The sequence below is a fragment of the Poecilia latipinna genome, unplaced genomic scaffold (assembly GCF_001443285.1).
Source record: "Poecilia latipinna isolate Pla-1442-1.1 unplaced genomic scaffold, P_latipinna-1.0 Scaffold2178, whole genome shotgun sequence".
In the NCBI taxonomy this organism is placed as follows: domain Eukaryota; kingdom Metazoa; phylum Chordata; class Actinopteri; order Cyprinodontiformes; family Poeciliidae; genus Poecilia; species Poecilia latipinna.
The window spans coordinates 16,004-30,304 of record NW_015114794.1 but is presented as its reverse complement, the minus strand read 5'-3'; the positions used below and the strand labels follow the sequence as shown (position 1 = coordinate 30,304).

The window sequence follows — 14,301 nt, the reverse complement described above, 5'->3', positions numbered from 1 at the left end:
TAAAAGGAAATATTATTTCTAATATTTTAGGTCTGGTTGTTCAGAGAGGGAAACAATCTGAGTTTTACTACTACAATTTCTGAACAGCACCAGTAAAAAATATGTGGGTTTGTTGCAACTTTAAACATTTAAAAACACAAATGTCAGCCATTATTACAAAATGCTGGTGAGCAAATTAAGACAAGAGAAAAAGGACAGAGCTACTTCCTGTGTGTTAAATTAAATTCCTTAAGCCAGAACAGTAATGCAAAATTATTTGATATTTAAGAAAGAAGGCATGACTTTCAAAGTTTAAAATGTTTCAGGGATTTTGAAATTGGTGATGCTACTTTTTTTTTTTTTTTTTTAAATTTTTTCATTTTTTCCTGTGAACAACCCAGACTAACAGCCAGATTTCTTTGCATCAATATCCATTGGACATATTGCAAAATGTAATCTAATTAAAGGATGCAAATTACATCAATAGTTTTCTAATCAATATCTAACATCTAATCTAAACTCCAACTCAAATTTAGTGCTGGAAATTCTGACAAATCTTTACATTTTAATTAGACTTCTTATAAAATTTTGGAAACACTTTTCACCAATAATAAATCACTCTCTGATTTAATGTTCTAATTAAAAGTTTTCAGTTGTTTCATTTGAGATAACTTGTTTTCAGTCTGCATATGCATTATCTGTAGTTTTCAAACAGCTTTAGTCTTCCAGGAGTTTATTTGCTGATATTTTTAATTAAACTAAAACTGGGGTGACTTGTTGAAAGTTGGTTTCAAAGAAAAAATTCATTTTCCTTTCCAAAATCTGATGAATAAGCCATCAATTGGCCTTTTTAAACCAGTAAATCTTATTTTATGTGACAAGGATGTTGAATCGACATCTTAAGCCTTTGTGCCTTACTTACAAACATGATGAATTTTAAAACATTAAGGTGATGGGAACGAGTAGAAATTAATGCTTCAATTTGATTTTCAGTCTAAAGTGTAGATATTGCCGTTTATTTATGAAATCACGATGCAAATGTCCCATCTGTTTTCAATCAGTTTGGCTTTACAACATGTACATATAAACACAGTTTACATTACAGTGTAAATTACACATCTTAGCTTATTTGACAGCATGTTGCAGACATTTCAAACAATCATCACATCTGTTTTTCTGCAGCCAGCATTAAACCCGGAGCTTGATTAACTCGCCTGCACTTTTGTCCCTCTGCTGACGGTTTAAAGTTTCCGTCTGCTGCCGGATCAGATCCCTCATGAATTCTTTAAAGTGAACTGTATCCGATGTCGATGGCGCGGGGACAGCTGGGTCTGTTTTATCACGCGTTGTTCCCGCTTGTCGCCTGCCTGTTGGTTAACCACAGTCCTGCTCTCACCGTGAAAAAGCCTAAACGGACAGAAACAGGTGTCAGCTCTGCGGAGACACAGACTGAAGCCACAAGAAACGGCTCACCTGCGCTGAACGCAGAGGCGACCGTCAGAGCGACGGACAGGTAGTACAGCTCTGTGGTAGTTTTGGCCTGTGGGTAGAGACACAACTCATTTTGATGCTGCAGTTTTGCGTTTTCTCACTATTGGTGCTTTTCTTTTCTTTTCTTACACAAGCGGCTGCTGTGAGAGTCAGGATGGCGGTGCACAGACCGTGACCGCATGACAGAAGTCCAAACACATGATAGGCAGCCCACAAGCCCTGAGGAACCGGATCTAGCAGCGTGAATAACACTGAAAGACCTGAGAGGAGAGCAAAAGTTAAAATTATTCTTAGTTTTTTTTTTTTTTAACTACATGTGATTGGACTCACCTGAAGCAACGATGGATAGGGCAACAGAGGCCGACAGGTTGTTCAGAAGAGGTTGCCTGCAGTATCTTGAGGATTTTGACCTTTTATGGCAACAAAAAAAAAAAAAAAGCACTTTTACACTTAAACCCATGACCTGTGTGTGACTTTACATGATGTCTACATCCCAGTTACCTCCCCATGACGTAGAGCTGGGGGGCCAGCACCACCACGATGAACACTGCATTCACTATTTGGCTGTTAATGAAAATTACACATCAGTTGTCATGCATGAACGTAAATGATAACTCCCTCTCTAGAAGAGTACTTACAATTTTAACCTCTGGTTCAGCGGTATCCATCTGCTGCTGTGATAGGCCATGAAGACCAGCATGTAGAGAAACATCGATGCTGTGCATTCAGGCGAGGGCGTGTGGAAACACTGCGCTGCTGGCTAAACGTGCTCCAAGGACAGATTGGGTTTCATTCACTGTTACAATACAATCCACATCAGATGTCACAATTTTTCTTATATCGCCATGTTTATGTAATTTGGCCCGCTTCCTCTTTGCAGATTTGTTTATTTCATCAACACAGGAGGATTTTTGAGGATGAACAGCTTGTCTTACTTTTATTATGGTACAGTTTCCCCCGCCTGTTGCCCAATGACCTGGTTTGCTTTCCAGTAACACTATGAATAAGCAGGTACAAACAATGGATGGATGGATCACACTATCCTAAGCCAAAATAAAGAAGTGTACCAAGCAGTAGTTTAGAAATAGAGCTCAAAGCATAGTCTAAACAAAGAGGGCAGACGGAGGAAAAGCAGCTCCACCTCGTGTCCCTGAACAGGTCTGGTGTTCCAGTCAAAAACAGATTTGTTTTGGGAAACCAGAGTCTTTGCCAACCTCAAGGCTGAGAACCACTTTGTTAAAAGTTGCTAGAAAGTGGACCAAAAACCAACAACTCTTTTGGTTAAAGTCAAATTCCTTTTACTTTGGTTAAAATACCAGCCTCATAATTTTCTATTTCAGCCTGCAATTTGAAACGTTTCTTTAGCCGAGCCAAATCCACTTCAACACACCTGCAGCCTGTTGACGTTCTAATCAACAGGCTGAAATGTGTGGCACTGCTGTGTTCTTTCATGCAGGGAGTTTCCTCATATTATGCAAAAACTACTCCTCTTCCTGTGTGCTTTGAATAAGAGAGGTGAGCGTTGCAACGCCTTGCCTCATGCTGACGCTATAAAACATCCAGGAACTCACAGTGCCAAGTTTTCACGACAGCCAAACCTCCAAAATGCCTGCAGACTTCAATGGAACATGGGATATGGTCAGTAATGACAATTTAGACGGCTACATGATTGCACTTGGTAAGGTTTTCTTCTTTTAATTATTAGCTTGATGCATTAGCCGTGCGGATGTCTTAATTTTTAGTCAAATTAAGTGTTAAAAAACAAGCCTGTGTTACGGATGATTTTCTAAATTAAACTGGTTTATGTCATGCAGACATTAACTTTGCAACACGCAAAGTCGCCTCTATGCTGAAGCCTCAGAAGGTGATCAAACAAGATGGAGATTCTTTCACCTTACAAACCATCTCCTCTGTGTTAAAGTACGAGTGCTCCTTCAAAATTGGAGAGGAGTTTGAAGAGGTGACGAAGGGCATGGACAACCGCAAGTGTCGGGTAAATGAGCAAGTAGCGTTTAAAACTTTCAAATCGGCATAAAATTGAAACCTCCAGAGAATTAATGGTTTTTCTTTTACACCTCTACCAGTCTGTGGTTAACTGGGACAACGATAAGCTGGTGTGTGTTCAGAAAGGAGAGAAGAAAGACAGAGGCTGGACTCACTGGATTCAAGGAGACGAGCTCCATCTGGTATGCTGGCTCACTTTTTATATCCAGTTAGAAAAGACGCATTAGTCCTGTATGCCATATTTAGAATTAACCCCTTTACTTTGCTCTACTAGATTATGATTTTACTGTTCATGTATGAAAAAGTCCTACAAATTTGATAAAGCTTTCATTTTTCTCTTTCAGGAGTTGGCCTGTGAAGGTCAAGTGTGCAAGCAAGTCTTTAAAAGGATGTGACCCTGACTTTGAAGATAATGCTATACCTCATACATGTTTTCATCATAAGATGAGATGCATGCAAAATAATAAAAAACAAAAAGCAGACCAGAGATCTTGATTCATTTCAACACTAAATGCAGGAGCTTTGTATTTTTCTCTCTTTTAAAATCCCATTATGAGAAGGCACAAAAAAATATACCGTAGGTAAAACAAAATTATTTTTGACTTGACTGGAAGTGATGATGAGCAGCAAACTGGGAGTTTTTTCCTCTTGAAGGCCTGAAACAGCTGGGTGGGAGGAGATGTCCCCTTTAAACCAAAAGGTCACTTCCTGCACAAAACAAGTCTTTCCCCAATGTGTCTTACTCTAGTACAAGTCAGAGTGAAGAGACTCTACAGTGACTGATCTATTAAACTATGTTCTAACTGTGCAAGCAGAGAAATTTTGACTGATTAGGATAACGGTAGCTATTGCATAACTTCCAAAGTCTAAAAAACAAAAAAGTATTGCAAAAACAAAACGCATCAACATGGTGTGAAAGATGTAAATCTTGCGTTCCTTTTTATTGCTCTCATATGGAAAGCAGTCATTAAATTTTGAGGTCTGAGTTAACAAAAACAAAACTCCAGTCTTCCTTGAGAACTTTATTATATAACTAACTTCAAAAGTCCCAAGTCCTGTACCCTATCATTTCATGTTGGTCAGCATAACGGCACTTGGGAAAACTTTGTAAAGTGAAATCACTTGTAAAAATTCTTTGTTTTTTATAAACCTTTCAAACCCGCTTGAGTTGGCTACCTTCTTTGTTATGGCTCATTTAACATCCCTTTGGGATCAAAGTAGCTTTGAATTTGAATTATGGGCAGATATGACCTTTCAGTGCAACCAAAGATGCTAACATGAAATAAAAGTAGAACACCCACTGAATTATACAGAGACTGCAATTCATATTGAGTAGATTCACTGATCATTTATAGTATCCACATATTTTAACTATACATTCAAAGATGTTTTCATCACGTCAAACTAGTGTAACATTTAATCAACAATCAAAACCTTTCTAAATTTGGATTACATCCGGAGGTGGGCACTAGCTCCTTATGAATGGGTATTATTGAAAGGAAATCCAGTCAGTTAACAATAAATGTAAACCACTTAAGCAGGCAGCAACACTCAGATAGCGCTGAATGTGACGTGCCTTGTAGTTCAGCATTACGGCCACGTGGGGGCGCTGTGTAATTTCTCAACTCAGATGTTAAGAGTCGTTGGTTTGTGCCGCGAGTTTTTGTTTTTGTCGGCGTCTAAAAAGTTCAATCAGTTAGCAACCAGATAAAACCATGAGCTAACAGTACGCTTCAGCCAGGCATAAATCTGATCTGTTCGACATTTTGGTTATTTTTAAACTTGTCTCGCAGCCGCTCAAAAAATGTCAGTTGACAAAGAGGAAACTCGTCAGGTAAGAGACATTTTGTTACCATTACCATCGTATCCACTTAGCCAGGGGTAGCTAAGGTTGCATCAACATCCCTCTTGTCAAAGTTTGTAATGAATTGTTTCTGTGTTTAGAGGTTGAAGGCAGCGGTTCATTACACGGTGGGTCGGTTGTGTCAGAAGATCGGAGAGGACCACCGGAGGGAGTTCAGCCGACAGACCATAGCAGCCATAGCGGAAACGACATTCAGGGAGTGCGGTGAGTTTCTGAATCGTACAGTGCGACTTTCACGAAACACCGCCGCCTTACATAGTGACGGAATAAGTCATTCAATGTTTCACTTTTATGTACCTGCCAAACATAACATCTAAACTAGGGATGTCCAACATATGGCCCGGGGGCCATTTGTGGCCCTTGCCCCACAAGCACAAAGAGCGATTTTTACAGACAAAAATCTTCATAAGCAAGTATTCAGATACAAGACGACTGTTTTCCTTTATTAACGATGTTTCTCTTTTCATTGATTGCGTTTCGATTAAAAAAAAACATTGTGGCGCTTGAGTTTCCTCATCTGTAGCAGCTGACAGCGACAACACTTACACATTTTTTTTAGGTTACAAACTTGTGCTTTTTTTAAAAAAAAGCTATTTCACATTGCAACCACAATGTATGGTATTTTATTCTGATAGACCAATAATTCGTCAATTACATTAGGTTTGTTTGGTATCTTCCATTATGTTTCAATTTTCACTGTTAACTGAAATAAAATAAAGCAAGAAACGGGGGATTGATGACTGTAAAATGTCAAAATGCCATCCTTATTACTGTCTAATGAAAGCAAGGTTTTTACATGTTACCTCAAGCGTAATGTTTAAAATGTATTGCAATTAATGCAATACACATAAAATCCTGTGTGGGTCCAACATTAATGATCTTCTATCTTCTTCCAATTCAAAATTAGTCTCATAATGTTGAATTTTAACCTCCAGAATGTTTTCTTCACATTTTAAAGCTCCAGTCACAGTTGTAATACTCCTTGAGTTTAATTAATAAAATTAAATGTTGACAGAAAACATGATGTAATGGTTTTCCCTCTGTTCAGACATCTTTGCCAAGGATCTGGAAGCTTTTGCCAGGTAAGGCTTTCCGAAGCTCAACCATTTTAAATATTCAGGGTTTTATTCCTCTAGTAAAAACAGAAAAACTTTATATTACGACTGCTGTGTTTTGTTTTGTCTCTAGACACGCCAAAAGAAGCACGGTGTCTTCAGAGGATGTAAAACTTCTAGCCCGCCGCAGTAGTGCTCTGGTAGGTTCGAGAAAAATAACCAAGTTACACGATTCCTCGACACACTTTCAGTATACTACAGTTGTACATGTCATATATATACACATTCTACAGGAGACGGCACATTTTTATTGTTTCATTTGCCTTTATTTAGTCCAACCACATACAAAATAAAAGTGAAGAACTGGCCCAGGAGCAGAGAGATTCCAGAAAGAAGAGTACAGTGAAGAGGAAGAGCAGAGACACCGAGGAGGAGAGCAGAGAATGAGGACAAGCCACAGGGAAACCTGCAGCGTCTGACTTTCTGCCCAACATGCATAGAAAAATAGGAGCTTGACCAGAACAAACTGCTTTAATGAACTTTACAGAAACAAGACTGATAGAAAGCTAAACTCGTCTCAGTAGGCGCCGAGTTGGCATGAAGTGACGAATGATGAGCAACAAAATCTTTAGAACTGTTCATGTAACATTTACTGCGACCAATAAATCCTATATTCATCTACCTGGTTTGGGTTGCTTAACAGATCATTAAATCCTCCAAAATACTGTTTGACGTACCGAGTAAAGCTTCAACGCAGTTTGCCCCTTCACCATTTTGTCCTGACTGGTTCACACCCAAAAGCCTATTAAATGGTGGTTAAGCTTTTTTTTTTCTTTTTTTTTAACAATAAAACCCCAAATAAACATCATGCATATTATTTACCTTAATATTTTCTGTAATTCTTATATAAAAAAAATTGGGTTTGGGGCCAACATTTTTCCTAAATATGCAATTTTGATCTCTAATCAAACAAAACACTATGCAGGTAAATAAACATTTCTTTAAAAAAAAAAAAAACACTGGAAAAAAAAAGTTCATCAGCAGGTATGAAGTTTCCCTAAGGGGAGTAAAAACTGATGCATGGTTACTACTTTCTGTAGATTTGACGGTTTAAAAGCAACTGCAGAAGAAAGAAATGGCGAAGGGGCGAAAAGGAAAGTACCCGCAATTAAAGTAAACCGTCTGCTTTACAATTTTTATTTAATCCATGCATAGAGCTCAATATTTATAAAGCAATAAAGTAGAGATGCACCGAGACACTGACTAATCTTATTTCACGATGATCTGAGACTAACATCTGATCTTTCTTCTGATTAGTAGAAGTACCAACAGATCACGCAGAAAAAAACTCTCCTCTGACTAAAAGACTGTTGGCTATTCTCAATGTCAGGGTAAATTTTTTTTTAGTTCAGTTTATTTGGATTTTGTGTCCAACAATATTTAAGTGATAGAACTTACTAAATTTGGATTTAAAAAATGAGCTTGATTATTTCCAATGTAATATTTTCAGAAGGCCAATTCTGTGTAGAGAAAAATTTATCCATTTATGGTTTTGGTTGTGTGTGCTATTAATCTGTTTCATTTATCGTTTTTCATTGTTAGTCTGGATATTTAAAATGTCTTCCAGTTCCAGTGACAAGAGTTGTTTAAAAATTAATATTGTATTTTTTAGAACAACAAACTTTAACATTTATCGCAACTACTAATCTATCATCCAGCAAAATTTATCTGGATGATCAATTTTATTTAGGCTGCTTCTTTTGGGGGGTAAAGAAATCTCTTAAGAGAAACAGTTTAATTTTATTTACATTCAGAAACTTAAAGACTAACTTGTCATTCTTAAATTTAAAAGAAAAATCTGATTCTGAAAAAAAAAATCTATATTAGTGACGGTAGGTCAGAGGTTAAAAAAAATTTGATCGAAATTCAGCAACTGCATCTCAGATCGGTGCATCTCTACAAACAAAACAGTCCAAATGCAATGTTTATATTTCCTTTAAATCATTTTAGGAGAAAACTACTAAAAGCCAGATAACTGGGTGCATGTTTGTTAAAAGAAACTTACCACAAACCGTCAAAGTTGATGGTTATAATTGGGAATGTGCTCTAAAAAGCCAACAGAAGCAGCAAAAGGACAGGTACTACCCCATGTCATGTCTGAGAAGGCCACACACTGAAAGTGTTGGAACTTCCATCTTCTTCCTTCAGGTCAGGGTTCAAACGGAGACCTCGACCAGCAGAGCCCAAGGTCCCTAGATATGTGAATCGAATTAGATGCTTTGGATTCCACAAACCGACTCAAGCAGTATCAGCTAAGTAACTATTCAAATGAACTTTATTTAGAGAACTCCCTTCATTTGACATGTTTTTTTTTTTCTTTTTAAAAACACCTCACAAACAACAAAGAGCTACCGGGCACCATTGGACACACACGTCTCCACGTTCTCACATCCTCACTCGCGGCCCCCCAGAGTCTTCAGCAGGTGTCATCCACATCAAGAACACGCTTACAGATCAGTTCAATTAACATGAAAGCACACACCATACAGCATTCAAATCAGATAATATAAGCAAATACAAATATTCATCACAACATTCCACTACAGGTTTTATATTTCTGCACTTAGACATACTTAGAAGGAAGGAAAAAAACTTGCAAAGAAAAAAAAAAAAAAGGGACAAATCTTGAAGTACTAATTAAAGAATGTCCATGTTAGGGGGGGGAGGCGCTCGTCGCATCCGCAGCTTCCACTCACACACTCAGAAAAGCAGTCAAATTGGGCTCTACCACCGCACAACCAGTCCTTTCCACGCGTCTCTCTCCGTTCGCTCACTCATAGCTTCACTCCTCGCCACAAGCCATCCTCAATCGCACTCATCAGTTCTTAAAATGTCAGTTGCGCAGTTCTCTCCAAATTTTTTTTTTTTGCTCTCTTAAAAAAAGTGGATAAAAGTGAAAACACCCACCGTCTCTTAGAACATGCGGAGTGAGGCCGTTCTTTGATGGCATAGCATTTACAGGTGGGAAGAGGGAGAATGATACAGGTATCACCCCAAGAATGCTGCCAAAGAGGAGCTTCGTCGCGGGGAAATGGAAGAGAGGTGAACTGCAGAAGAGATTTCAGTGAAGGCTTTTCCACAGAACTTGACTGCAAATAAAGTTGCACTTTAAAAAAAAAAAAAAAAAAAAAAGACATTAAAGTTTCAACCAGATTCTTTCCAATGCAAGATTGCCTCTCAAGCCGATGGTGACAAAAGTCGGATAATGGTGAACCGCAGACATTCATGCATTTTTCTAAATGGGCATCACATTTCACAATACATGCATTAGAGAATCCAGTTGAAATGGATACAAACAAACAAGACAGCAAAAATAGCACTTTAGTCAGAGATCCTGGTAAACAATTCACTTCAACAGTTCCTAAGTTAAATCTTTAGCTTTTTTTTTTCTCCAAATGTACAAAACGTCTTTCACCAAAGTGTTTAGTTTTCAGATACGCATCAACACCAGAAATAAACTTTTGAAAAGACTCATCTCTCTCACAATACTTACCATGGAAACACTTAACTTACATACCCCACCCAGAGGACTTTGACTCCATGCTGGACCCAAACCCTGAGCTAAACCCGCTGCCGCTGGTCGTAGAGTTTGACCCTGAGCCCCAGCCCAGACTGGCCGAGCTGGTGCCGTAGTTGCTGTTGCCTGTGCTGAAAGACTGGCCCTGGTCCCTGCTCGAACTGGTCCCACTAGAGCTGCTGCCTGACGTGGACGTCTGCTGCTGGCTCGCCAGCATACCCATCATGCCCCAGCTACTTTGCAGAGCGGCCTGAGCAGCGGCCATCATGGCGGGGTTCAGGCTAAACGACCCGAAGTTAGCCAGACTACTGTTAGCGCTGCTCCCCAACCCACTACGGTTGCTACCGAACGCCTGGGCCCCGAAGCCGTTTCCAAACCGGGCCGTACGGTCAAACTGCCTATTGCCGTGTTTGGGCTCAGCGTTTGAGATGTGAACACTGACTCCTTTGATGATAAGGTCCTCTCCACAGAGAGACTGGGCGACCTGTCGGGTCAAAACAACAACAACAACAAAAAAAACAGGACTTAACCCCTTAAACGCATCATCCGTTTCTGCTTTCACGTCACTTTAAATGTTTCAGCTCAAACTAATTTTAATAGAGAGAGATAACCCAATTAGATGTAAAATAACAATTTCATTTATTAAAGAAAAAAACAATCCAAACAATAAGTAAGCGCTCCATGTTATGAGGAATTATTTTAATTATATGTAATAATTAGCAGTAGGTCTGTTGGAATAAGCAAAAAATCAATTAATCGCATGATAAATTAAAATGAGCTCAATAATTTCCATTTGCATGATTTATTGTTTCTATCAAAAACTGGATACAAAAGTCTTCAGTCTGGTGCTTTGGTCTCAACCATTTCTTTTTTTTGAAGGACAATTTTTTTTTCCAGACACTTCATTATTAATTATTGCTTATTTACGTTGGACATTTAAAACCTCTTCCAGTTCCAGTGTTAAATGTTCATTAGAATCTAAAGTTTATTGAACTTTGAGGATTTGTTCTTGGATTACCATGACACTATTTGAAAGTGATCTCTAAACAATTGCAATAATTTCTGGGACAATTTAACATCCAGCAAAATGTGGCTTTGGTTCAGGCCTAGTTGGCAGTTCACTCAGTTCCCTTTAACTGTTAGTTTGTCACATTTTTCTAAATGCTGCATCAGGTGTAACATTGATGCAACTTCTCAAAAGTCCCCAAAATATTTTCCCAACAATTTCTGCCATGGAGATTATTTTTTTAACTGGTATAAAATAGGATTAGTTGTTTTTTTTTTTTTTTTTTTTTTTTTGGTTAAGGGGGGGGTTTTCCTTAAAACCAGTTTAATGAGCTGAAACATTTAAGTGTGATAGAAAAGCAAAACAAAAATGAATCAGACATGGCGATATATTTCTTTTGCATTTAAAACAGTACCTGATCATCTGCAAATGTCACAAAGGCAAAAGCCCGGAATGGTTTGGGGATGAAGACGTCTGTGACTTCTCCATACTGCATGAAAAACTGACGAAGGTCGTCTGTGGTCATGTCCTCTGTGCAGCGTCCGACAAACACTTTCCGGCTCCTCAGTGGCTCATCGGGACCCTGCTGTAAAGAAGCAGCAGAGGGGAAACGTAAGTGTTACAGAGTGTTGATAGCGGATTTTTTTCTGGCCAATACATGAAGCTATGTGGATGGACATTACCATATTCACCTTCGAGTTAGGAAGCTTGCAGTCACACCATCTCCCATCAATCATGTGGCGCTGGGAAATCACTTTCTCCTGAGCTTCGTACTCTGTGAATCTCACAAAACCAAATCCTTTGGAGTTACCAGTCTTAGCATCTCGTTTAACCTGAGAGAACAATAATCAATAATAAACACATATCCACATAAAAAGCCATTAAAAACTGCAGTTTATCAAACAAAAACATTACGGGACGCACCTGGACCATTATGACTTCTCCAAACGTGCTAAAGTAGTCTTTCAGGTCCTGTTCAGTCGTTTTCCAGGGCAGACCCAGAACAATCAGGTCAGAGGTCTTCATGTCTCCCCTCTTCATCTTCACAGCCGAAGAGGCATCAATTTCATCCATTTTCCTTTTGTTATCTAAAATGAAATACATAAATTAACCTTGAACAGACATAAAAACCTATTCTCTTCTGATTCATAACTCTGACCGCGTTATCTGACACTTTTTAGGTGAGCTTACAATCAAATAGAAATTTTTATTCAATGTTTATATGAACAAAGGGCAGATTTAGCAAGTATCTGCTTGTTTTATGCAATCTATACATCTTACCATTTATAATTAAAGGGCTTTATTGGCTCTGTTGTACCCAAGTGTTCCCCAGTAAGAGATTGTGTTTTTGTCCCAAAACCCATAAAAGGAATTATTGTAGTCATTTAATTAAGGCAAACAAAACTGGTAACTATGATAAGTCACACTGTATTTCATATTTTAGCTGGTCCTGTTTTTTCCTCTTCATGATGCATATTTTTGACTGATGGGGCTTTTACTTTGGAGCAATAGTCCAGAAAATGTTATCTTTCAACCTTTGTACCATATTGTAAAACTAAATCACTTTTGCAGCTATATAAACTTTATTTAGCGGATCGTTTATTTGACAAAACATTTGTAACATTCAGTCACATTAGATCCACAAACCATGAAACAACATGCAGAATTTGGCTTCCCTGGTTTGTTTTCAGCATCTCTTACCCTTATTAAATCTGGACTGAATTATCCTACACAATCTTTAAAGCACCGTTGTTGGTCAGTGAAACATTTATGTTGTTTATATTAATTTAAAAAGAAGCTTCATTACCTTAAAACACTGATCTAAGAGTTTTTTAGATGTAAACAAATGAACCCCAGTTCAAATTCATTCATTTAGTGTGGAAAATAAAGATGATCAAACTATGTAACTGGACAAAAACTGCTATGTTATGAAACTTTAAAGATGAGACATTTTGAATAAAAAATCATTCTAAAATACCACTTACTAAAATTCTGATTTTAAATGTTATGTATTGCTATGGTGGCTGTAGCTCAGAAGACAAAATATTTTTCATATTTATCCAGAGTTTCAAAGTTGTTCAACTGATAAATGTTGAACAAAGTTGTAACAACTTGTGACCTGTCAAGAGGTAACATTTTAGAAACTTTCAAATTTCACTGGACACTTCATGAAACCGTGTCCAGTTTCGGCTGCTCTGCTCTAACTTGGAGGGCGTGGACAAAAATAAGTTAACTTTTTCTTCACTCCGACTGCGGGGAAGCAACACTACGAATCAAAATAAACAAAACGCCACTCTGTCACACATAAAACTGTATTTATAAGATTTTCGTGTTTACCTTTTGGGTAGTTTACTACGTATACAACGTTGCCCCATCCGTTTTCTGGCGCGTGCAGGACCCCCTCCACGAGACGCACTCCCCGCATACACTGGGACACGGGGCTCCTGAACCGCAGGCCGCACGCCCCTGGAAACTGAGCCGCTACTGTTGACAGCAGAACCGTACCGTCGTCCTCGGCCGGGATCTCCATAGGCTCCTCGTTTTCCTCCTCCGCCACCCGAATGTACCCCTCCGCCATTCTCGTATTTAAGAAAAAAAAAAATTGTTTTCTGAATGAAAACAGAAAAGCGGTTAGCCCCCTGTTTGTCCGGCTAACCTTAGCTGATGCTAACAGAGCTGAATCAGTCAGCCCAGTCTGTTGGTTCTGTCTGACGGAGAAAAACTTCTCAACTTAACGTCTCTTCACACAACCACGCCACGATATGTTTAACACCAACTTTCTTCAATAATTCCCGTAGATTGTGCTACAGGACGAACATCAGCTTTGTTCTTCCTTTGTTCGATGCAAGACGGGACAGCGATCTGTGTCGTCAACACCGGATGACAACAGTTCCAATATGCTTCTACGCCGGCGGGAACAAACTTGACAAAACTATTTCCCCTACAAACTAATGCTCGAAAACTGAAAACGTTTAAAAACTTTTGCAAATGACTCGTCTCGACTCACAAGTAAAGCAAGACACTCGGCAAAGGTGAATGTTTTTCCACGAGGCGAAAACAGACGACACCACGTAAAGCCTTCCAAAATGGCATGGGCTAAACGAAGCAGGAACTACGTCACTTGGTTGGGCGGTATCATTTTTAGGAGGGATACTTTTCTGTACTCTGCGTCGTTGAAACAACAAACCAAAATATCTTTCGATATCTAACGAACAAATCGACCATTAGATGTTGTAAAAATGCTAATCTATTACAGCATGTTCATGGCTGTGAGGAACTACACTGCAGATAATCAGTTTGACTTGTTGTTTCGCCCCTGGACATG

General features: G+C 38.7%; 3 protein-coding genes across 7 annotated transcripts; 2 read left to right on the top strand and 1 right to left on the bottom strand.

Moving 5' to 3' along the window:
- Window positions 1–3,053: 3,053 nt before the first annotated feature.
- rbp7b (retinol binding protein 7b, cellular) lies at window positions 3,054–3,959 on the top strand. Its single transcript, XM_015017687.1, has 4 exons — window positions 3,054–3,148; window positions 3,285–3,463; window positions 3,555–3,656; window positions 3,819–3,959. The coding sequence occupies exons 1-4, from the start codon at window positions 3,076–3,078 to the stop codon at window positions 3,867–3,869; spliced, it is 405 nt and encodes a 134-aa protein (XP_014873173.1). The 5' UTR covers window positions 3,054–3,075; the 3' UTR covers window positions 3,870–3,959.
- Window positions 3,960–4,767: 808 nt separating this feature from the next.
- Window positions 4,768–7,074, top strand: cenps (centromere protein S). The gene is made up of 5 exons (XM_015017688.1): window positions 4,768–5,308; window positions 5,419–5,542; window positions 6,387–6,420; window positions 6,527–6,593; window positions 6,727–7,074. Exons 1-5 carry the CDS (start codon window positions 5,279–5,281, stop codon window positions 6,838–6,840), a joined length of 369 nt encoding a protein of 122 aa, XP_014873174.1. The 5' UTR covers window positions 4,768–5,278; the 3' UTR covers window positions 6,841–7,074.
- Window positions 7,075–7,303: 229 nt separating this feature from the next.
- tardbpb (TAR DNA binding protein b) lies at window positions 7,304–14,091 on the bottom strand. Of its 5 annotated transcripts, XR_001422165.1 has the most exons (6): window positions 13,314–14,090; window positions 11,901–12,064; window positions 11,660–11,809; window positions 11,392–11,562; window positions 9,361–10,454; window positions 7,304–8,645 (listed from the first exon to the last, which is right to left on the bottom strand). XR_001422165.1 is itself a non-coding variant. In XM_015017683.1 (5 exons), exons 1-5 carry the CDS (start codon window positions 13,552–13,554, stop codon window positions 9,963–9,965), a joined length of 1,215 nt encoding a protein of 404 aa, XP_014873169.1. In that variant the 5' UTR covers window positions 13,555–14,091; the 3' UTR covers window positions 8,707–9,962. The 5 variants fall into 5 exon arrangements, 4 of the variants coding, with proteins under 4 accessions (XP_014873169.1, XP_014873171.1, XP_014873168.1 ...); XM_015017683.1 differs by lacking the exon at window positions 7,304–8,645 and having other exon boundaries at window positions 8,707–10,454; window positions 11,392–11,559; window positions 13,314–14,091; XM_015017685.1 differs by lacking the exon at window positions 7,304–8,645 and having other exon boundaries at window positions 8,707–10,454; window positions 11,392–11,559; window positions 11,669–11,809; window positions 13,314–14,091.
- Between the last annotated feature and the right edge of the window lie 210 nt (window positions 14,092–14,301).